At 50.4% G+C, this 21,936-nt stretch overlaps 1 protein-coding gene across 15 annotated transcripts in view; it reads right to left on the minus strand.

Annotated features, from left to right (window-relative positions):
• The window catches only part of KDM2B (lysine demethylase 2B), a 170,068-nt gene that overhangs the window by 137,814 nt on the left and 10,318 nt on the right, over positions 1-21,936 (minus strand). For 3 of the 15 annotated variants that reach the window (XM_055096262.2, XM_063593727.1, XM_063593722.1), the window contains exons 1-5: positions 18,769-18,786; positions 17,319-17,666; positions 15,335-15,479; positions 12,313-12,391; positions 11,077-11,123 (exon numbers count right to left, since the gene is read on the minus strand). In XM_055096262.2, coding sequence (XP_054952237.1) covers positions 11,077-11,123; positions 12,313-12,391; positions 15,335-15,479; positions 17,319-17,444 — 397 coding nt within the window. In that variant the 5' untranslated portion in view covers positions 17,445-17,666; positions 18,769-18,786. Of the gene's footprint in view, positions 1-11,076; positions 11,124-12,312; positions 12,392-14,689; positions 14,822-14,927; positions 15,173-15,334; positions 15,480-15,663; positions 16,522-16,552; positions 17,041-17,318; positions 17,804-18,768; positions 18,787-21,936 lie in introns of those variants that run through there. The other 12 variants (XM_063593731.1, XM_063593726.1, XM_063593729.1 and 9 more) reach the window with 11 other exon arrangements.

Raw genomic sequence — 21,936 nt, forward strand, 5'->3', positions numbered from 1 at the left:
AAATACAAAAATTAGCCGGGCGTGGCGGCGGCTGCCCGTACTCCTGGCTACTTGGGAGGCTGAGGCACGAGAACTGCTTGAACTCAGGAGGTGGAGGTTACAGTGACCCAAGATTGCACCACTGCACTTCAGCCTGGGTGATAGAGTGAGACTCTGCCAAAAAAAAAAGCCAAAACAAAACAAAACAAAAGGCCAGGCACAGTGGCTCACGCCTGTAATCCCAGCACTTTAGGAGGCTGAGACAGGCAGATCACCTGAGGTCAGGAGTTTGAGACCAGCCTGGCCAACGTGGTGAAACTCCGTCTCTACTAAAAATACAAAAAGTAGCAAATCTCAGCTACTTGGGAGGCTGAGGCAGGAGAATCACTTGAACCTGGGAGGCAGAGGTTGCAGTGAGCCCAGATCACACCACTGCACTCCATACTGGGCAACAGAGTGAGACTCTGTCTCAAAAAAAAAATTTTTTAAAAAGACAAACCTAGGCAACATAAGGAAATCCTGCCTCTACAAACATTTAAAAATGATCTGGGCATGGTGGCACACCTGTAGTCCCAGCTACTTGGGAGGTTGAGGTGGGAGAATCACTTGAGACCAGGAGGTTGAGGTGGCAGTGAGCTGTAATTACACAACTGGACTCCAGCCTCAGCAACAGAGCAGAACCCCCCACAACAAAGAGTATACTGTCTAGGTCCCAATCAGTGCAACAAAACAAGGAAATATATTAAAAGAGGTCAGGTACTGTGGCTCACGCCTGTAATCTCAGCACTTTGGGAGGCTGAAGCGGGTGGATCACGAGGTCAGGAGATCGAGACCATCCCGGCTAAGATGGTGAAACCCCGTCTCTACTAAAAATACAAAAAAATTAGCCGGGCGTGGTGGCGGGCGCCTGAAGTCCCAGCTACTTGGGAGGCTGAGGCAGGAAAATGGCGTGAACCCGGGAGGCGGAGCTTGCAGTGAGCCGAGATGGCGCCACTGCACTTCAGCCTGGGCCACAGAGCGAGAATCCATCTCAACAAAAATAAATAAATAAAATAAAATAAATAAAAGGCATAAAGACTGGAAAGAAGAAACAAAACTGCTATTGTTAATAGATGGTATAATTGCTTAACTTAAAATAACAAACCCCAAAAATCAAATACCTAGGAATAAACCTAAGAAGATATGCAAGTCTTCTACAAAAACCCTACAAATCAACGGAACAATATGCGATGTTCACTGAATAGAAAACTCCGTATAATAAAAACTTCCCGTTGATCCACAAAATCAACAAGATTCCAATCAAAATTACAGCCACCTTTAAAGAAATATGGACAAGGTGATTTTAAGATTCATATGGAAACACAAAGGGTCACAAGACAAGGCAATCTTTTTTTTTTCTCTTTTCTTTTTCTTATTTTTTTGAGACAGGATCCCTCTCTGTCACCCAGGCTTGAGTACAGTGGCACGATCTCGGCTCACTGCAGCCTCCGCCTCTGGGGTTCAAGCAATTCTCCTGCCTCAGCTGGATAGGAGAGTAGCTGGGATTGCAGGCGTGCACCACCACACCCAGCTGATTTTTGTATTTTTTTCTAAAGAGGGGTTTCATCATGTTGCCTAGGCTGGTCTCAAACTCCTAGACTCAAGTGATCCTCCCTCCCAGGTCTCCGAAAGTGCTGGTATTACAGGCTTAAGCCACCACGCCCGGCCTGAAAAGGAAATCTTGGAAAAGAACAAAGCTGAAGAACTTATCACATACTGAGTCCTATCATAAAGCTAGTTAAGACAGTGTGGCACTGGCTTCATAATAGACACACCAGCGAGGAACTGACCCACACTAATGGAGTCACCTCATTTATGACAAAACAAGATTTCATTGCCAATGGGGAAAGGTCTTTTTTTTTTTTTTAAGACAGAGTTTCATTCTTGTTGCCCAGGCTGGAATGCAATGGCACGATCTCAGCAGACCACAACTTCCACCTCCTGGGTTCAAGCAATTCTCCTGCCTTAGCCTTCCCGAGTAGCTAGGATTACAGGCATGTGCCACCACGCCCAGCTAATTTTCTATTTTTAGTAAAGACGGAGTTTCTCCATGTTACTCAGGCTGGTCTCGAACTTCCAACCTCAGCTGATCTGCCCACCTTGGCCTCCCAAAGTGCTAGAATTAACACGCGCGGGCCACCACGCCTGGCCAAGAGGATTTTTTTTTCTTTTTTCTGAGATGGAGTCTCGTTCTGTTGCCCAGGCTGGAGTGCAGTGGTGCAATCTTGGCTCACTGCAACCTCCGCCCCACCGGGTTCAAGCAATTCTCCTGCCCCAGCCTCCTGAGTAGCTGGGATTACAGGCACCTGCCACCACACCCGGCTTATTTTTTGTATTTTTAGTAGAGACGGGGTTTCACCATGTTGGCCAGGCTGGTCTCGAACTCCTGACCTGAGGTGATCCACCCATCTTGGCCTCCCAAAGTGCTGGGATTACAGGTGTGAGCCACCGTGCCCGGCCCAGGATTTTTTTTTTTTTTTAAATAATAATAACAGTGCTGGGTCAACTGGACATCCATATGGGAAAAAAGGGGAGACCTTGACCTCATCTTCCACCAAACAGAAAAATCTATTCCAGATGAACTATAGATCAAAATATAATCGTTCAAACAATAAGGGCTTTTTGAGAAAAACGTGAAAATCTTCATGACCTTAGAGCAGGCAAAATTTTCTTAAGCCAGATACAAAAAGAATTAATGCAACAAGCAGAGCTAAATAGTCTGTGTTAAAATTAAGAACTTCTAGGCCAGGCGTGGTGGCTCACACCTGTAATCCCAACACTGGGAGGCTGAGGCGGGAGGATTACAAGGTCAGGAGTTCAAGACCAGCCTGGCCAACATGGTGAAACTCCGTCTCTACTCAAAATACAAAAATTGGCTGGGTGCAGTGGCTCACGCCTGTAATCCCAACACTCTGGGAAGCTGAGGCAGGCAGATCACCTGAGGCCAGGAGTTCGAGACCATCCTGGCCAATATGGTAAAACCCTGTCTCTACTAAAAATATAAAAATGAGCTGGGCATGGTGGCGGGTGCCTGTAATTCCAGCTACTCGGGAGGCTGAGGCAGGAGAATCGCTTGAACGGGGAGGCGGAGGTTGCAGTGAGCCCAGATCGCGCCAATACACTCCAGCCTGGGCGACGAGTGAAATTCTGTCTCAAAAATAAATAAATAAATAAAAATTAGCCGGGCATGGTGGCCAGCACCTGTAATCCCAGCTATTCAGGAGGATGAGGCAGGAGAATCGCTTGAATCCAGGAGGCAGAGGTTGCAGTGAGCCAAGATCATGCCACTGCACTCCAACCTGGGCTACAGAGCAAGACTCTGTCCTGAAACAAACAAACAAACAAAACAAACCTTCTGCTCATTCAAAGACACCTTTTTAGGAATGTGAAAAGACAAGCCACAAAGTGGGAGTTTTTTTTTCTTTTTTTTGAGATGGAGTCTTGTTCTGTCACCCAGGCTGGAGGGCAGTGGCGCAATCTCAGCTCACTGCAACCTCCGCCTCCCAGGTTCAGGTTATTCTCCTGCCTCAGCCTCCTGAGTAGCTGGGATTACAGGTGTGAGCCACCACACCCTGCCTCTCAGTTTTGTATTTTTAGTAGAGACGAGGTTTTACCATGTTGGCCAGGCTGGTCTCAAACTCCTGACCTCTGTGGTAATCCACCCACCTCAGCCTCCGAAAGTGCTGGGATTACTGGCATGAGCCACCGCCCCCCACCTGGGAATATATATATATCTGACAAAAGACTCACATCCAGAATATATAAAAAAGTCTTATAGTCTGAATTGTGTCTACCTATAAGATGTATATATTAATATGCTGAAGTCCTCACCCCCAGCACCTCAGAATGTAACCATATTTGGAGATAGGGTCTTTAAAAATGTAATTAAGTGAAAATGATATCTTTAGGGTGAGCCCTCATCTAATATGACTGGTGTCCTTATAAGAAGAGTTTAGGGGCTGGGCACTGTGGCTCACGCATGCAATTGCAGCACTTCGCGATGGCGAGGCGGGAGGATCACTTGAGCCCAGGAGTCTGAGAACAGCCTGGGCAGCAAAGCAAGACCCGTCTCTACAAAAAAGAATAGTTTAGGACAGACATGCAAAGGGAAAACCACATGAGGGCAGGGAGAAGACAGCCAACTACAAGCCAAGAAGAGAGATCTTCAAATAAACCACAGCTGCTGCCACTTTGATCTCGGATTCCTTGCCTCCAGAATTGTCAGAAAATACATTTCTTTTTTTTTTTTTTTTGAGACGGAGTCTCACTCTCTCACCCAAGCTGGAATATAGTGGTGCAATCTCGGCTCACTGTAACCTCCACCTCCCGGGTTCAAGCCATTCTCCGGGTTCAAGCAATTCTCCTGCCTCAGCCTCAGGAGTAGCTGGGATTACAGCTGTGCACCACCAAGCCCGGCTAATTTTTGTATTTTTAGTAGACACTGAGTTTCACCATGTTAGCCAGGCTGATCTAGAACTTCTGACCTTAGGTGATCCGCCCACCTCAGCCTCCCAAAGTGCTGGGATTATAGGCGTGAGCCACTGCGCCCAGCCTAAGAAAATAAATTGTTGTTGAAGCCCCCATCTGTGGTACTTTCTTACAGCAGCCCAAGCAAACGAATACACCTGACAATTAATAAGAGCCAACCCTTTGAAATAATGGAGAAAAGACCCGATGAGACATTTCAGAAAATATCCAACCACGAAACAAAGGCCAGGTGCAGTGGCTCGCACCTGTAACCCCAGCACTTTGGGAGGTCGAAGCAGGAGAATTGCTTGGGCTCAGAAATTTGAGACTAGCCTGGGCAACATGGTGAAATCTCATCTCTACGAAAAATATAAAAGCGTGGTGGCGGGCGCCTCTAATCCCAGCTACTCAGGAGGCTGAGGCAGGAGAAACGCTTGAACCCAGGAGGCAGAGGTTGCAGTGAGCCAAGATGGTGCCACTGCACTTCAGCCTGGGCAACAAGAGCGAAACTCCATCTCAAAAAAACAAACAAACAAAATCACACACACATACACACAAAAAAAGAAAAGAAATCTACAACTACACACAACAAACAATATGGACGAATTGTATATACACAAAGCTGAGCAAAAGAAGCCAAAAACTAAAGAAGACATCCTCCACGATTTCACTGGCATAAAATGTGAAAACAGGCGAAACTCATCCAAGGGGCTAGAAGTCAGGTTCACTAGCAGTGGAGGGCGGAGACTACGTGGGCAGACGCAGGGGATTCTGGGTACTGGTTACCCTGATGTGTTCAGTTTCTTAAAATTAATCGAGCTACGTGGTTACCATATGTGCACTTTTCTGCATGTATATTATACTTCAATGAATGGGGTTTTTTTAAGGGTACAGTGTTACAGAAATGGAAACTGCTTTTTTGTAAAAAAAAAATAAAAAAAATTGAAAAAAAAAAAAGGCTTGGAGCTGGGAACAGACTGCTGATGGAGAAAAGCCCAATTTTAGGACATTAGAGAAGAGTCTGCAGCCCCGAGTTGTGGCCTGAACACCTGGTAGTGCACAAATCCCTTTCTCAAACGGCCACATCCCGTGGTGCAGTGCCCAGGGCAAGGTAAGACACTGGAAGACAGAGGCTGCAAGACACAGGCTGCGACCCCGCAATGACTGGGAGGGCTGGCCCAGCCTTCCCCACACACTGCCCTCCAAAGCAGACTCTCACGTCTGTTAGGGCTGTGTTTATGTCACCCAGCAACCCTGGAGAATCACTGCTTCCCCACTTTCAGTCCACGTGGTTCTGCTGGGCTGACCCCAGCCAGCAACTCCAGTCTGGCTGAAGGCTGTGCTAAGACTGTCAGAGCCAATCCAGAGGCATTTAAGGGAATGACTGAGGTTTTGGGAAGGACCCTGAGCTGGCAGGATAGACGCCTGAAGCTGCTGTGGGCCCCTTCTTCACTCACCCTCCCTACCCTCCCATGGGGAGAAGCCTGCCAAGAATGAAGCAGAAAGAGGGAGTCGAAGTGGGAAGCAGAAAGGAGAAACAGACTCAATTTCTCAAGATCATTTTGGAGCATCCAGACATAGATGTCCCCGGAGGTTACATGCTGAACTTACGACCTAAGTCTATGAATTTCCTTTTGCTTAGGACAGCTAGAGTTACATTTGTCACTTAGGTCACTTATAACAAATGTGCCCTATCACCACTCTCTGGAAGCCTGTGTGCAGCTCAGAGACCGAAATGGGCATAATAATTCCCCAGGCCAACTGCAGTCAGCGGCCTCCCTCAGAGTTCAGAGCAGCTGTCCCTCTGCAAAGCACTTGAACATTCATCGCTCCATTTGATCATCACAGAAATACCAAGGGAGAGGGGGCTGGATGACTGTTCCTGCTTTCTTTTTTCTTTTCTTTCTTTCTTTCTTTTTTTTTTTTTTTTTTGAGACAGGATCTCGCTCTGTTGCCCTGACAGAGTGGAGTGGAGTGCAGTGGCATGATCTTGGCTCACTACAGCCTCAAACTCCTAGGCTCAAGTGATCTGTCCCACCTCAGCCTCCTGAGGAGCTGGGACTACCGAGGCATGCCACCAAGCCCAGCTAATTTTTGTGTTTTGGGTTTTTTGGGGTTTTTTTGTTTTGTTTTGTTTTGTTTGAGACAGAGTATTGCTCTTGTTGCCCAGGCTGGAGTGCAATGGCCAATCTCTGCTCACTGCAACCTCTGCCTCCAGGGTTCAGGCAATTCTCCTGCCTCAGCCCCCCAAGTAGCTGGGATTACAGGTGCCCGCCACCATGACCGGCTGATTTTTTTGTATTTTTAGTAGGGACAGGGTTTCACCATGTTGACCAGGCTGGTCTCAAACTCCTGACCTCAGGTGATCCACCTGCCTCAGCCTCCGAAAGTGCTGGGATTACAAGCGTGAGCCACTGCGCCTGGCCATTTTTGTGTTTTTTGTAGAGATGAGGTTTTGCCATGCTCCCCAGGCTGGTCTTGAACTCCTGGCCTCAATCGATCCTCCTACCTTGGCCTCCCAAAGTGCTGGAACTAGCAGGTGTGAGCCACCGCACCCAGCCTGCATATCTTTAACATGCTTTTGGGTCAATTATTCTGGCTGGATCATCTGACACATCTGACACACTGGCCGGCTGCTTTCATCCTCCACACAGACACACCAGAGTTGGCTTCTATAAAACTTCAATCAAATGACCTCACTGCATAGCCACTAGCATGGCTATCGTCAAAGAGACAGACAATAACAAGTGTTAACAAGGATGTAGGGAAACCAGAACCCCTACACACTGCTTATGGGAGTGTAAAATGACACAGCTGCTTTGGTAAACAGTCTGGCAGTTCCTCAGTAAGTTAAACACAGTTACCACATGATCCAGCAATTCCACTCCTAAAGATATACCCAAGATAAGTGAAGATGCATGTTCAACAAAAACCTGTATGTGAATATTTTTAGCAACATTATTCATAACAGCCAAAAAGTAGAAACAACCAAAATGTCCATCAACAAATGTGGTCCAAAAACAAATGTTTTTGGATAAACAAAATGTAGTCTATCCATACAATGGAATATTATTCAGCCAAGAAAGAGAGTGAAGTACTGCCTCATGCTGCAACATGGATTGCCTTGAGAACATGACACCAAGTGAAAGGAGCCAGACACAAAGGATCGTGTGTTCTATGATTCCACTTGAATGAAATGTCCAGAATCAGCAACTTCATAGAGACACAAGGCAGATTAGCAGTCATGCTAATCTAACAGCGATGGGGGAATTGATACAGTGTTTCTTTTGGGGGTGATAGAAATATTCTGGAATTTAGTGGGGATGGTTATACAGCATTGTGAATATATTAAAACCAATGACTTGTGCCTTTTCTTTTTTTGGGAAAGAGTCTCACTCTGTCACCCAGGCTGGAGTGCAGTGGTGCAATCTCGGCTCACTGCAACCTCTGCCTCCCAGGTTCTAGCGATTCTTTTGCCTCAGTCTCCTGAGTAGCTGGGATTACAGGAATGTGCCACCACACGTGGTGAATTTTTGTATTTTTAGCAGAGACGGGGTTTCATCATGTTGGCCAGGCTGGTCTTGACTTGAGGTCAGGACCTCAAGTGATCTGCTCGCCTCAACTTCCCAAAGCGCTGGGATTACAGGCGTGAGCCACCGCGCCCAACCAACTTCTACATTTTAAAATGGTTAAGTGGCAACTTTTATAGTATGTGAATATTATCTCAATTTTTTTTTTTTGAGACAGTGTCTCACTGTGTCGCCTGGGCTGGAGTGCAGTGGCGCAATCTTGGCTCACTACAACCTCTGCCTCCTGGGTTCAAGAGATTCTCCTGCCTCAGCCTCCCGAGTAGCTGGGATTACAGCCGCCCGCCACTACACCCAGCTAATTTTTTGTATTTTTTAGTGGAGACGGAGTTTCACCATGTTGGCCAGGCTGGTCTCAAACTCCTGACCTTGTGATTCGCCCGCGTCGGCCTCCCAAAGTGCTGGGATTACAGGCATAAGCCACGGCGCCCAGCCACTCATCTCAATTTTTTAAATGTGGCCAGGTGCATGGTTCAAGACCAGCCTGGGCAATGTAGTAGCAAGACCCCATCTCTACAAAAATAAGTAAATAACTAACTGGGTGTGGTGGTACACGGCTGTGGTCCCAGCTATTCTCGAGGCTAAGGTGGGAGGATCGCTTAGGCCCAGGAGTTGCAGGCTGTAGTGAGTCATAATCACGCCGCTGCACTCTAGCTTGGACAAAAGCACGAGACTGGTCTCTAAAACATATAAATAAAATTAAATAAAAATGTTTCAAACCCAACCCAAGAAAATAATCAGATCACAGAGATACTCCCTTCACCCCACTTTAAAGCTCCCCAGTGGCTTCCCAACACACTAGAAGTCAAACCCAAATTCCCTACAGGAACCTGGGAGGCCCTCACATCCCAGCTCCGTGGCCTCTGCCACCTCTTCTGCCACTTTCTCACTCACTCACTCAGTTCCGCACTCCAAGTTTATCCCCCGACTTCCCTTGTGCCCTTGCTCTTCCCTCAACCTAGAATGTCTTTTCCCACAGCTGATTCTCATCAGTCAGGTCTCTGTTCAAATGCCCCCCTTCATCCCAGAGAGGGCCTCCCTAACCACCCTGTCTAAAATGAAGCCCCACCACGTGCCATGCCATTATTCTGTTTATTTTTACATAGCCCTGTCACCATCAGAAAAGACATTTCATTTTATGATTATTATTTATTTTAGAGATAGGTCTTGCTCTGTTGCCCAGGCTGGAGTGAAGTGATGCAATCATGGCCTGCGGGCGTGAACTCCTGGGCTCAAGTGAGCCTCCCGTCACAGCCTCCCAAGTAGCTACAACTACAGACACACACCACCACACCTGGATAAATTTTTTTTTTTTTTTTTTGAGTTGGAGTCTTGCTCCGTCACCCAGGCTGGAGTGCAGTGGCACGATCTCGGCTCACCACAACCTCTGCCTCCTGGGTTCAAGCTATTCTCCTGCCTCAGCCTCCCAAGTAGCTGGGACTACAGGCGCCTGCCACTACGCCCGGCTAATTTTTGTATTTTCAGTAGAGACGGGGTTTCACCATGTTGGCCAGGCTGGTCTCGAAATCTTGACCTCGTGATCCTCCCGCCTCAGCCTCCCAAAGTGCTGAGATTACAGGTTTGAGCCACTGTGCCCGGCCTAATTTTTTTTTTTTTTAGAGATGGGGTCTCACTATGTTGCCCAGGCTGGTCTCAAACTCCTGGCCTCAAGCAATCCTCCCGCCTCAGCCTCCCAAAGTGCTAGGATTACAGGTATGAGCCACCGTGCTCAGCCAGATATATCATTGTAAATACTGTTTACTTTTTTTTTTTTTTTGAGACAGAGTCTTACTCTGTTACCTAGGCTGGAGTGCAGTGGCACGATCTCAGCTGGCTGCAGCCTCTGCCTCCTGGACTGAAGTGATCCTCTCACCTCGGCCTCCAGAGTAGCTGGGACTACAGGTATGCACCACCACGCCCAGCTAATTTTTTGTAGAGAGAGGGTTTCACCATGTTGCCCAGTCTGATCTCAAATTCTTGGGCTCAAGCGATCTGCCTGTCTCAGCCTTCCAAAGTGCTGGGATTACAGGTGTGAGCCACCACCCTCGGCCTACTGTTTACTTCTTTTTTTTTTTTTTTTTTGAGACGGAGTCTCGCTCTGTCGCCCAGGCTGGAGTGCAGTGGCGCCATCTCTGCTCACAGCAAGCTCCGCCGCCTCCCAGGTTCACACCATTCTCCTGCCTCAGCCTCCCGAGTAGCTGGGACCACAGGCGCCCGCCACCACGCCTGGCTAATTTTTTGTATTTTTAGTAGAGACGGGGTTTCACTGTGTTAGCCAGGATGGTCTCGATCTCCTGACCTCATGATCCACCCACCTCGGCCTCCCAAAGTGCTGGGATTACAGGTGTGAGCCACTGCACCCGGCCACTGTTTACTTCTTGACTGCCTCTTGTACCCACCAAGAGGGCAGGGAACTTATCCATCTGTTTGCAACTCTGACCTTGCCCACCAAGTAGCTAAAAAGTGTTTTTCTGGAAAGAATAGATTGATTGAACAACTGCCTGTAAGATCTGAAATGCCACCTACTACTGGCCGAGCGTCGAGAATACTAAGTCATCATCATGTGCATTTGCTGAGCTCGCAGTTCCAAGCCCTGCCCCAGGCTTGTCTAGAACCCCAAGGAAGCAGGAGGAACAGCCCCTCCCCTCGAAAGCCTTAAAGTCTATGAGGGATCATAAAGCACCCAGTGTTTACCCGGCAACCCACAAACAAATGCAGAAGAGAGATCTCAGATTGCGTTGCTGACACCCAGGCTGGAGGCAGCGTCCAAATGGGCCTCATAAAACTGTGTACCGGCAAACGCCCTCTGATACAGCTTCTTAAGACTTTGCAACCCTACCTGTTCTCCAGAATGAAACGGTTGCAGCTCACACCTGCTCCTGCCTCCTCCCGTGGGGACTTTGTTTTCAGAGGCAGTTAAAAGTCTAAATGGGCAGGTGGTGACCACCTCTTCCCCCTTCCCTACTTCAGCATGTCTGAGCCACACACATGGCAAGCGACTTACCCACTAGGAGTTTGACGTCTCGGACTGTGAAATCAGGGTCAGGCATCCTGGGGAAAGAGGAGCACAGACCTTTGGTGAGAGGCCAGAAACAACAGAGCTAGACTCTACCCTGGGCCCGGGGGGAAGCCATTTTTCCAAGAGAGATCCTTTCCCCTCAGTTTGGGAACTCAAAATGAGAACATCCAGAGGGAGAGAAGTAGACCAGTTGATGCCTCCAGGGAGGGTCACCCCAGAACCACTGAGGCCCTTCCCTACCCCAAGAGGCAACTCAAACCTGAACCTCAGCAGAGGGTAGGACATCCACTGTCCACCCCATTTTTCCAGGGAAGCTGGAAGTGTGGGGTCAAAGGTAAGGGCCAGAGCTAGACATTCAAATGCCTGCTTTCTTTTAGGGTGGGTAGCCCTCTCTATGTCTCTTTCTCCCTCTAGAAAATACTCTCCATAAGGAGTTTTATGCAAAGTGGGACGGACCCCTTTAAGTTCAGAGGGAAAAAAAGACATGCATTGTACTAGTTCCAGGGATGTGGTAATATGGGCTACAATTCACTATTAATTAACAATGATGCCCAAGGTTTAAATCCTACTCATAGGAATGGACTCTTGAGCAAGTCTGGGAGCAGATGCTGGAGAGAGGCTGCCTGGGACGACACCCCAAGCCTCCTCCCCTGCCCCTGCCCAAGGGGCACAAACCTGTTCTTCCAGCCTGCCTCCCAGACCTCTCCCCCAACCTGGAGCTCTGACAGATCTCAGTGAATGAAAACAGACAGAGTGGAGGGGCAGGCTGCAGGGCAGGCAAAGAAAGGGGAGACATTGGCACCCCGGGAATCTGCATAAGAAACATGTATCTAGGTGCCCTGGGTCTGGGCTTAGAGGCTGGCTAGTCTCTTTGCAGCTCAGGCTCTGCCTCAGTCTCCTGATCTGGAGCAAGGGGAAGGAGGAGAGGTACAATTCTCTGTAGGAGGTCACTGAGTGTAACTGGGGTGGGTCAGGGAAAAAAGTCAACACTGCTTAATTACCCTATGTCCTCTCTCTGCCCAAAGTCCCTGCAAAAGACCAGTCTTTGGAGAGTGTTTCCCCTTTGTCAGGCCTTGAACAAGGAGATGCTGTTCCCAGATCGTGAAAAAAGATCCTTCTCAGTGATGAGAGGTGGGAAGAGGGTGGAAGAAATCCATCCCAAGCTATAAAGTATGTTAGGGAGGAAGACGGGGGAAGGAGCGATTAGTTTCAGCAACTTACTTAATTCCCAGTCCATCCTTTTCTCGAAATATCAGGGGAACCCTGAGAGCTTCTCTCTGTACGTACTCATAGTTGAAATCTGTTTGGATATTTGAATTAAAACAAGTTGGTTAAGTCACGAAGGAGCAAATGAACCGGGATCTGTTGGTTAGGGGAAGAAAACTGATGGACAAAGGGGCAGGGGGTCCAGGAGATGCAGGCACCAGCTGTACAGCAAAAGCTCCTTGGAAAATGATCGGGAAATGGATTAGGCAAAGCCCAAGAGAAGCCATGCCAACGATCAGCTCCTCTGCCTACTCAGTCAGTCATTCTAGGCATGCCCCACCGGTCCAAACTTGTCAATGAACAGCCCAAGGCCAGCGAGGGTTGGGGAGGAAGACTCAAAAGAGCCCCGCACAAAAAGAGTCCCAGCCATTGCTGAGAAAGAGGGATAGACAGAGACACGCATCCCAAGCTGCGCTCGGAAAGTAAAGGGACTGCAAAATTGAAGAATGCCACCTGGGAGGATCTGAAGGCCCAGAGAGGAGGCTGGGAGGAGGGCCCTCATTGTAGCTGAGCATCAGTGAAAATCTTATTGTAATATCCTGCATAGTGAAGGGGAGGGGGGAAAAGCCGGTTTCCCTGGAAACTGTGTATTTGGTGCCAAAATAACTAGGGAACTGGGCACAGCTTTGTTGTCTTAAGAGTGAAATTCTGCTGTAGCCATCACAGTCCTTGCTTCAGCTGGATAACCGGGAGGGAGGCTCTCCAGGGGAAGGCTGTGTAAAGGGGGCATAGCAAGACCCAAGGAAAATTCACAGGCTCGCTCTCTGTCTGGGGTTTTTCTAGGACAGTCCCCAAATCCTTACCCAAAGTCCTGGAGGATGAAGGAGGCCTCTAATTTCTTTCCGTCCCCAATTCTGAAACCAGTGAATCTGACCCAACCATACACCCCTGAATATGAAGGTGATGGGGCTTGAGATAAATTCTCACGTCCCCCAAATCCTCAGGTAACTAAAGTAATCCGCAAGGTAAGAAGGCCTCTCCGACCGTCAGAAGGGAGACAGAAGAGGCCTCAGGCCACTGAAGCTGCTAGCCCAGGGAAACAGTTCACAGGGCAGCCTTGGGGGAGGAGGAGGCCAAGACAACTCCCCTCCGAAGAGAGACAGAGAACAAAACCCAAAGCCGGGGAAAGCCCTGACCTCAGCAGCTCAGATCCCCAGGGGCTCACAGTGAATGGGGATTCCTAAAGATTTAAAGGAAGAGAAGTTTAAGAAGCTTCTATTTTGAATCCAGGCTAAGGGCTCCTGTTTCTAAGCTCCTCCCTCAAGTTTTGGGGCCAGATCTGAATTAAAGAGCAAAGCCCTGGGCCCTCCCCTTTGAAAGAAGCCGGGACAGCAGATCTAAGGATACACTTTAGCTCTCCCTGGCTGGAATACCGGCCCTCTAGACCCACCCACCCTAGGCACCCCATCCCCCAGGGTCAGCTTCAACTTCCTCAAATCAGCCTGAGAAAAAGCTCTGAAATCCTGGGCTGAGAATTCCTCCCAAATGACTAGGAAGAGTTTGCATATTGTTTGCACATAGGATCCGCCAAACGACTCAACTCAGTAAAAATGGGGGAAGAAAGGAGAGGAATTAAAATTCCACTTATGCAGAGAAAATTTAAATCAGCTGGGACTAGCACCCTGCTCTAGGACCAGGCAGGCTGGGAGAAATTTATTCTTCCCTCCCCCAACAAATACCCCTCACCACCGGAGCCCAGCGCTCCAGGAGGCGATGGGCACAAAAGAGAAATCGCAAAACTGCAAAGCTGGGAGTCTCTTCTCAGAGCTAACCCCACAGCCACAGCCACTCAACCGGAACCTGGAGGAGGGAAGGAGGCACTCCAGGTTATCAGCTCACTGAGGGATGGAAGGGTTTTCCAAGGGGCGTGGGGGGAACAAAATAGAAACTTTGTAACTTAAAGGAAATTGAAATATCTGAAAGGGAAAAGGAGTGAAGGGCCTGGGAAGGCTAGGTAGGGCATGTTCAAAACCCCAATCCCGCAGGCAACACTAGGTTCCTCAACCAGGAGCCACACTGGCTGCAGGCTGGGAAGGCCAGGGCTCTGGAGGCCTCAGAGGCAACCCAGGGCGTCACCTTAACATCTGGAGGGTGACCCCCACCACCCTCCTAGTAGGAGAGCCAGGGAGAAACTCAGGCCGTGAAGGTCTCCAAAACCCTGGAGGCGTCCCCAGATTCCGCTCTCAATTGGGTGGGCCCACAAGGAACAGAGCTCCCCAAGTCTCAGGCCTGGGAGGAGACCCATTTCCTCACTTCAAACTGCCAGGGGACAGGGATCTCCCCCAGAAGCCTGAAGGGAAGTCACCCCCTGACCCCAATTCTTGGCTTCTACCTGTCAAGGCTGTAGCGCTAGACAGCTCCGGCCCAGGTAGGGGTTCAGGTCAACAGCTTCCGGGCTCATGGGGTCCCTGATCCAATCTGGCAGAGCCCATGGGGGAATGCGGCTCTGCGGACCCCAGGCCTAAGGGGGCATCGTCCCAAACACCCGACGCGCCCCCATCACCAGTTCCTCACTGGCAGGCCCCAAGCGGGAACGGGGTTGGGAAGGCTTCGGGCCTGGGGGGCCTTACCCCGATGCCCCAGGGGCGTCCTGAACCCAGTTCCAGCCAGGCGGCGGCACCTCAGGCAGCGCAGGGAGCGCGACCGGCTCGGGGAGGGGGAGGACGCGGCGCTCCCGCCCTCCCTCGGTCCGCCTGTCCATCTCCAGGTCCCTCTGTCCGCCGGCCCCCTGGCTCTGCCCACCCTGGGGCTGGTGGTGGGCGCGGGCCGGGCCTAGGCCCATGCCCGGCCCCCCTTACTGCCTGCCCTCCTCCCTCACCACCCCACCCCACCCCCCCAGTGCTCGGCCTCGTTTCGTCACCGGATCCCCTGGAATGGGGGACGCGGGCGCGAAATACGAACCCAGCCACCGGCAGCTCCCTCCCCACGTGCGCTCGGCCCGCAGCGCAGAGGGCGGCCCGGGGAGGGGGCGCCTCACCTTTGCCCTCCATGGCGTGCACGAAGTCCCCCTGGTACAGCTGGCTGCGAAGCTTCTCCTCCAGGCTGAAGCCGCGGACGCTGACGATCTCCTCCACGTCCGACAAGTCCTCGTTCTCGTCGTATCGCTGGCGGTCAATCGGGCGCTGCGAGGACCCAAACCAGAGAGCCCGGGACATTATTGTGGGGGCTGGAGGTCGCCTCTCAACCTGGGCCCAGCACTAACAGGTGCAGCAGCCGAGCGCCCCCTGCACCCCACCATTGCAACCCAAGCAACTTTGCGCAATTGCCAAAGATGCTGAAAAGCAAGACAAGGAGAGGGGCCCGCACCCCGAGGGTCCAGCTGCGCTCTACGCGGGGTACTCCCCTCCGGTGTCTTCGGAAGCACTGAAGGGACATCTGGGGGCCCTCCCCTGCCCCCCGCCCCCGAAATGTGCTGGGCTTCGCCCACTCGGCCGGGAGCCTGGTTATGTAACCCGCGAAGGGGGCTCCGGACACGGGCTGGCGGGGCAAATGTAGGCCCCAGGAGGAGCCGCTGCGGCGCCCGGCTCGGCGGTAACAGCAGCCCCAGCGGCCGCGGCGGCAGAGCCGGGAAGCCGGAACCGGGGGCCGGCGGCATTTCTAAAGCTGGAGCCGCCCCCGAGCTACCGGGGAAGCTGGAAAGCTGAAATGGAAGGGCTGAGACCCCAGCCGCCCCCGCCGCCCGCCCGCCAGTGCAAGAAGAGGAGGTGGGGGGAGGAGGATCCGGGCTTGGAAGGGGGAGAGGCAGACGGCCCGCCACAAAGCTCGGATCGGAGACCCCAAAACGCACCAGCAGCTGCCTCATCTCCCCACAAGCGCGCGCGCACACTCACTTCCTAAGGAGACTCCCCCACCACTCCCCGCATCCCCCTGCCTCCTCCCTCCACCGCCCAGCGCCCGGCCCCTCAGCCCCCCAGATTCCGGGCGAACCCCGAGCCCGCTCAGCCCCCCTCCACGCCTTTCCCCGATACCACCTCCCCACTTAAGTGTCTGAGACTCTAAGCCTCACAAGGGGCTGGAGGAGTAAGCAGCTTGCTTCCTTTTGCATGCAATTTATTATATTTTTTTCCCGGTCCTCTTGCAAAATACAGAAAAGGAAAGAAAAGGCAGCGAGAAACAACCAAAAAAAAAAAAAAAAAGATCTATCATATGCCAGATACAGATTTGGAAAAAAAAAAAAAAAAAAAAAGCTACACACCAATCTTCTTCCAGAGTCTTTCTCTGCCTCCATTTTTTTAGGAGAGTTCACCAATTAATTGTCAACACTCCTGCCCCCTGCATTTTGGCCGAGGGGGGAAGGAGGGAAGACCAAAGAAAACAAACCAAAAAATAAATAAATAAAGCAAGCCAGAGCCGAGATCTACAAAGTTTTGCACCAACACTTAGGCAGATCCGTTTGCAAAGTCCTAGGAAACCATTTTCAGCAGTTGTGGGGGGGGGGAGGCGTCGACGTCATAATCCCCGGAACGTAAACATTGTTGCCGATCGCGCTCGGAGCCCGCGGCCGGGCTAGTTGGGGGGGCTCTCGGCCCGGGCTTGGGAGGGTGGGGGCGGCGGCCCGAGGAGGTATGGGGCGGGGAGGGAGCCCGGGAGGCACCGGGCGCCGTTAGCGCCGTGGCATCGCTGTTTTGTTGTTGGGTCACGAGTGCGCCTCTGCACGCAGGCGCCGCCGCCGCCCGGGAGTTGTGTGCAGAGCTGACTTTTGGAGGGCCGAGTTGCAGGCGGCGGGCGCATCCCGGAGATGGCGGGGCAGGGAGGGAGGGAAGGAGGAGGGGGCGGGGAGGGAGGTGCAGATTTGCACGGCTGGCCTCAGCGGGAGGCGCGGAAATGCAAGCCGAGCATGCTGGCGTGAAAGCCCCCGGGGCCTGGAACCCCCAAAAACGACCCCCCACCTCCGTTCCTGCCCTCATTGCCCAGGGCTACCCCTCTTCCTCTTCTTTCATCCACCCCTCCCCCAACATTACCTGTGTGGCCGACTCAAATTCAAAGCATTTTGTATATATAACTGTTTTCTTTTTTTGCTTTTCTGCTGCATGTCTTTTTCGTGGGGGGTGATCCTCTGCAGATCCCCCCATTTGCGGACCCGCCATGTGGAGGAGGCATTTGGGGGGCTCAGAAGGAAATTAGCTCGGCTCCATACCTATAAGGACTGCCTAACTTTTAAACTCCCGGCACTCAAAGATGTGGACACACACACGTACAGGAAATACAGCCAGACCAGAGCCTTTGCAGTCCGCAGCTGACCGGAAGACGTTGCCTTTCATTCATTCATTCTGCCCGCCTCTGTGGACTCCTTTACTAGGCGACCAGCCCTGAAACAGAAGTTGGACATTTTTTAAAGGTTCTTGCGCTCGGCAAGGGGAGCAGATAGATGCTCAGGAGCGAAAGACGCAGAGAATTGGATCTGGCGCCTCCTAACGCAGCCCGCACAGGAGCGAAGGGTAAGCCCTTGTTGGTAGTTTATAGAAGACAAGTCGGTGGAAAGGTGCATGGTGCTCTGGGATGGGTGGGGGGAACTCTGGTGCCCCTTGATGAAGCCCCTACAGGGCTTCTTAGCGGAGGTATCGGCACCCTCCGTACATACATGGGTGTCATTAGGTCCCTGTCCACTTACTAGTGTTTTTGACTACCCCAGCACTGGTCCTGGGTTGTCTTGTCCTCCCATCATGAGCAACAGTCAGGTCGACTTGGCTTGAGAAAAGCTAGCCCTAAACATTCCTCCAGCCCCAGCTGTGGCGCCCTGCTAGGCCTGATCTTGCGGGTAAAGATGCTGATAAAATGACATGGCAAGAGGGAGACGATAAAGGGACATTGTAGATAGCAGCCTTTGAGCCTGACATTTTATTTCTGCCATAACCCTGTGGGATACTTGGAGCAGGTCATTTTGCAGATAGGGAAACTGAAGCTCAGAGAAATTATGAATCTGAATAATTGCTGTGCTCCCATATCGTCCCCAGACTATCAGACAGACCTGTGGGGAGGACGTGGCTTCCCCACCAGGAGATACGATGTCACTATCAGCATCGTATTGGCCGTCCTAAGAGACAGCTTCCCCCTCACTCACCTTAGAAGTTTCCTGTCCTATCTGACTGTAGTCTTTCCCACCCACCCTCAAAGGCTACTCTTTGAAGTTTGTTTTCATTCATGTTCACTAGCTGTAAAAATCTTTTAAGCAGGGATGAGGCTGGGAAACATCAAAATTTGTTTCCAAACTGAAATCGCCCACGTTGGCTGCTGCGTGCAATCAGTAGCCCTTCGTGTGAGTGCTGCCGGTTCTGCCTTCAGTCCGTCCAGAACCATGGACCATTTTATTTGTTCCTGTCTTTCTCACAAGAACCCTTTAAGGGAAATCGTCTTGTTCGTTCCCATTTTGCAAAGGAGGAAATTAGGACTAAGAAAAGCAAAGCCACTCACCCAGGATCACATAGCGCGTATGTGCCGCTGCCAGGGCTCACACTGGAGCCTGGCTTGGCCATCACGTGCTTTTTTTTTTTTTAGTAACTTACCAGCCTCACTACTGCCCCATAATGAAATAAACATGTTCAAAGGAGGCTGCATGGGCTGGAGAGTGACGCAAAGTGAATTAAGTGAAATAAAGCAAAAAATATATAATAGAATGCTTCATCTAATTAATTCTTTTTTCTCCCTGAGGCCCTTCTTTCTCTCCAAGTGGCCTCATGGTGGCCCCAAAAGCTGGCATCAGAAAAAGGTCCAATGGCAGCCACCTTAGTGTAAAAACAGTTAAGTCCATCTATCACCTCCACGAGGAGTTCCTGGCCTGTCAGAGTGGGAAGGGGCTGGGTAGTCACCTAATTTAATCCCCCCCCTTTACAAACCTCGAGGAAACCGCAAACACGAGAAAAGAATGGGCCAGCCGGGGGTTTGTTCCCCTTGGCCTCCCCCAGAATGCCTGCCCTGCTGCCGGGTCCTAAGTGGCCACTCAATAAATGTTGGGCCCTTGATGAATCACCTTCCCCCTCGATATTTGCATTTTCTCTTTATCAGTAATTGGCAGATGAAAGGCTTTGTCCTCCAGTTGAAAGAATTCCAAGCATTTGCTCAAAGTGGGGGAGGAGGTTATTTTGGACCAAAGGGGGAAGGGCCAAGCCCCTGGAGCTCCCAGTGTTGACTAATTGTCCCAGAGAAGTGGAGAGTAGGTAAGGGAAGAGAGAAGGTGAAGGTGCTTACCCCAGAGATGTACTTTTTCTTGCAGGAAAACACCGGGCCGGTTGTATTGGAAACATAATAATAATTATTTCCTGGACCCTCCTGCTCGATCTTACAAAAGGCCCAGTCAAATCCTGCCTGAGTTACCCCCATTCATTCTTCATTCATCAAAGGTTGATTGAGCAACTCTGTGCCCAAAGACAGAGAGGCTAGAGAAAAGAAGATGCAGCGTGGGGCATGCAGATTGGGGCATACTCGAGGCTGGGTAGGACGATGGACCTGCAGCTTCCCAAGGAAAGGGTGGACACTGGATGTAGCTCTCAGAAACCAGAATCTTGATAAGAAATTGAAGTTGTTCTCATATTCATATATGATTATCATAGCTCCTGATTTTTCTTTTCTTTTTTTTGAGAGAGGGTCTTGCTCTGTTGCCCAGGCTGGAGTGCAGTGACACAATCTCAGCTCACTGCAACCTCCACCTCCTGGACTCAAGCAATGCTCCACCTTAGCCTTCCAAGTAGCTGAGACTACAGGAGTGCGCCACCATGCCCAGCTAATTTTTGTATTTTTGGTAGAGACAGGGTTTTGCCGTGTTGCCCAGGCTGGTCTCCAACTCCTAGGCTCAAGTGTTCCTCCCGCCTCGGCCTCCCAAAGTGCTGAGATTACAGCCGTAAGCCACCACACCTGGCCCTGTTTTAATTTAAGGATATCTAATCATTCTACATCAGCATATGTGGAATGCTATAGCCCATCAGCTATAGTTTCCTTATTCTTTCTAATGATTTCATAGCATTTCATTGGGCAGATAAATGGTGCAAGAATGGTGCAAGAATGATTTAATTAGTTCCCTAACTTTTAGATGGTTTTCAATCTTTTTCTATTGCAAACAGAGCTATAAGGGATTGCAGCTTTGTGCTTGAGTCTGTCAGTAGAATATATATCTGAAAGTGATCATCCACGTCTCAGGATTCCTACCCTATCACCAACTATCTGTCCTTGAGAAGTTTATTTGTGAGATCTGAGCAGGTGGGACAACCTCATATCCAACTGGTATCCCCAGGAGTCTACGCAGTGTCATGCCCTTGGCAGGCACTCAGAGAGAGTGGTTTAAGGGCTAACACTGCAAGCATTCACACTGTAACCAGATGGCCTCTTCTAGGAAACCTTTGCTGATATGCTTGGCCCCCTTTCCCCATGGACCCTTCATTCATTCCACAAATGTTTGTGGAAGGTTGATTAGGGGGACCCTGTATCAAATCAGCCTCTTAGGTATATATAGCCTGGTAGGTGAGTTAAAACAAATACTGGAAAGCACTCTAAGGCTGCGCTGTTTGATGGGATACATTAGCTACATACAGCTACTTAAATTTAATTAAAATAAAATGTAAAATTCAGCTCCTTAACCCAGTACCTACATTTGAAGGGGCTAGAAGTGACAGCACTGAATGGTGCAGATACAGAATATCCCTATCATTGGCTGGGCGCTGTGGGTCACACCTGTAATCCCAGCATTTTGGGATGCTGAGGCAGGTGGATCACCTGAGGTCAGGAGTTCAAGACCAGCCTGGCCAACATGATGAAACCCCCGTCTCTATTAAAAATACAAAAATTGGACAAGCGTGGTGGTTCACACCTGTAATCCCAGCAACTCAGGAGGCTGAGGCAGGAGAATTGCTTGAACCCAGGAGGCAGAGTTTGCAATGAGCTGATTGCACCACTGCACTCAAACCTGGGTGACAGAGGGGGATTCTGTCTCAAAAAAAAAAAAAGAATATCTTGAATAACTCTATCATCTTCTGTGGGACAGCCCTGAAGGGAGGCTTAGCATAGTGGGCAACCCTGTGGGCTCTGGATTCCTGTAAGCTCTGAGTTCGAATCCTATCATTATTTCCTAGCTATAAAATTTGGCCAAGCAAGTTAACCTGTCTTTGAGCCTCAGCCATAAAGGTGGGGAATTACAGCCCCTTATGGAGATTTGGCAAGGATTCAAAGGTACTGCAAATGTGAGGGGCTTTGCACAAAGTCATAGTAATATTATCAAAAATCGGGAGTGAAGCCAGGCGCAGTGGCTCATGCCTATAATCCCAGCAATTTGGGAGGCCAAGGCGGACAGATCACCTGTGCTCAGGAGTTCGAGACCAGCTTGGGCAACATGATAAAACCCTATCTCTACTAAAAATACAAAAATTAGCTGGGTGTGGTGGCATGCGCCTGTAGTCCCAGCTACTCAGGAGGCTGAGGCACAAGAACCGCTTGAACCCAGGAGGCAGAGGTTGCAGTGAGCCAAGATCATGTCACTGCACTCCAGCCTGGGTGACATCCCAAGACTCCGTCTCCAAACCAAAACGAAACTAAACAACATGCAGAATACTAATAATACTAAGTTGTGCGGACCATGTAAGGAAACCAAAAGGG

This window comes from Pan paniscus, chromosome 10 (genome assembly GCF_029289425.2).
Source record: "Pan paniscus chromosome 10, NHGRI_mPanPan1-v2.0_pri, whole genome shotgun sequence".
Classification (NCBI taxonomy): Eukaryota; Metazoa; Chordata; class Mammalia; order Primates; family Hominidae; genus Pan; species Pan paniscus.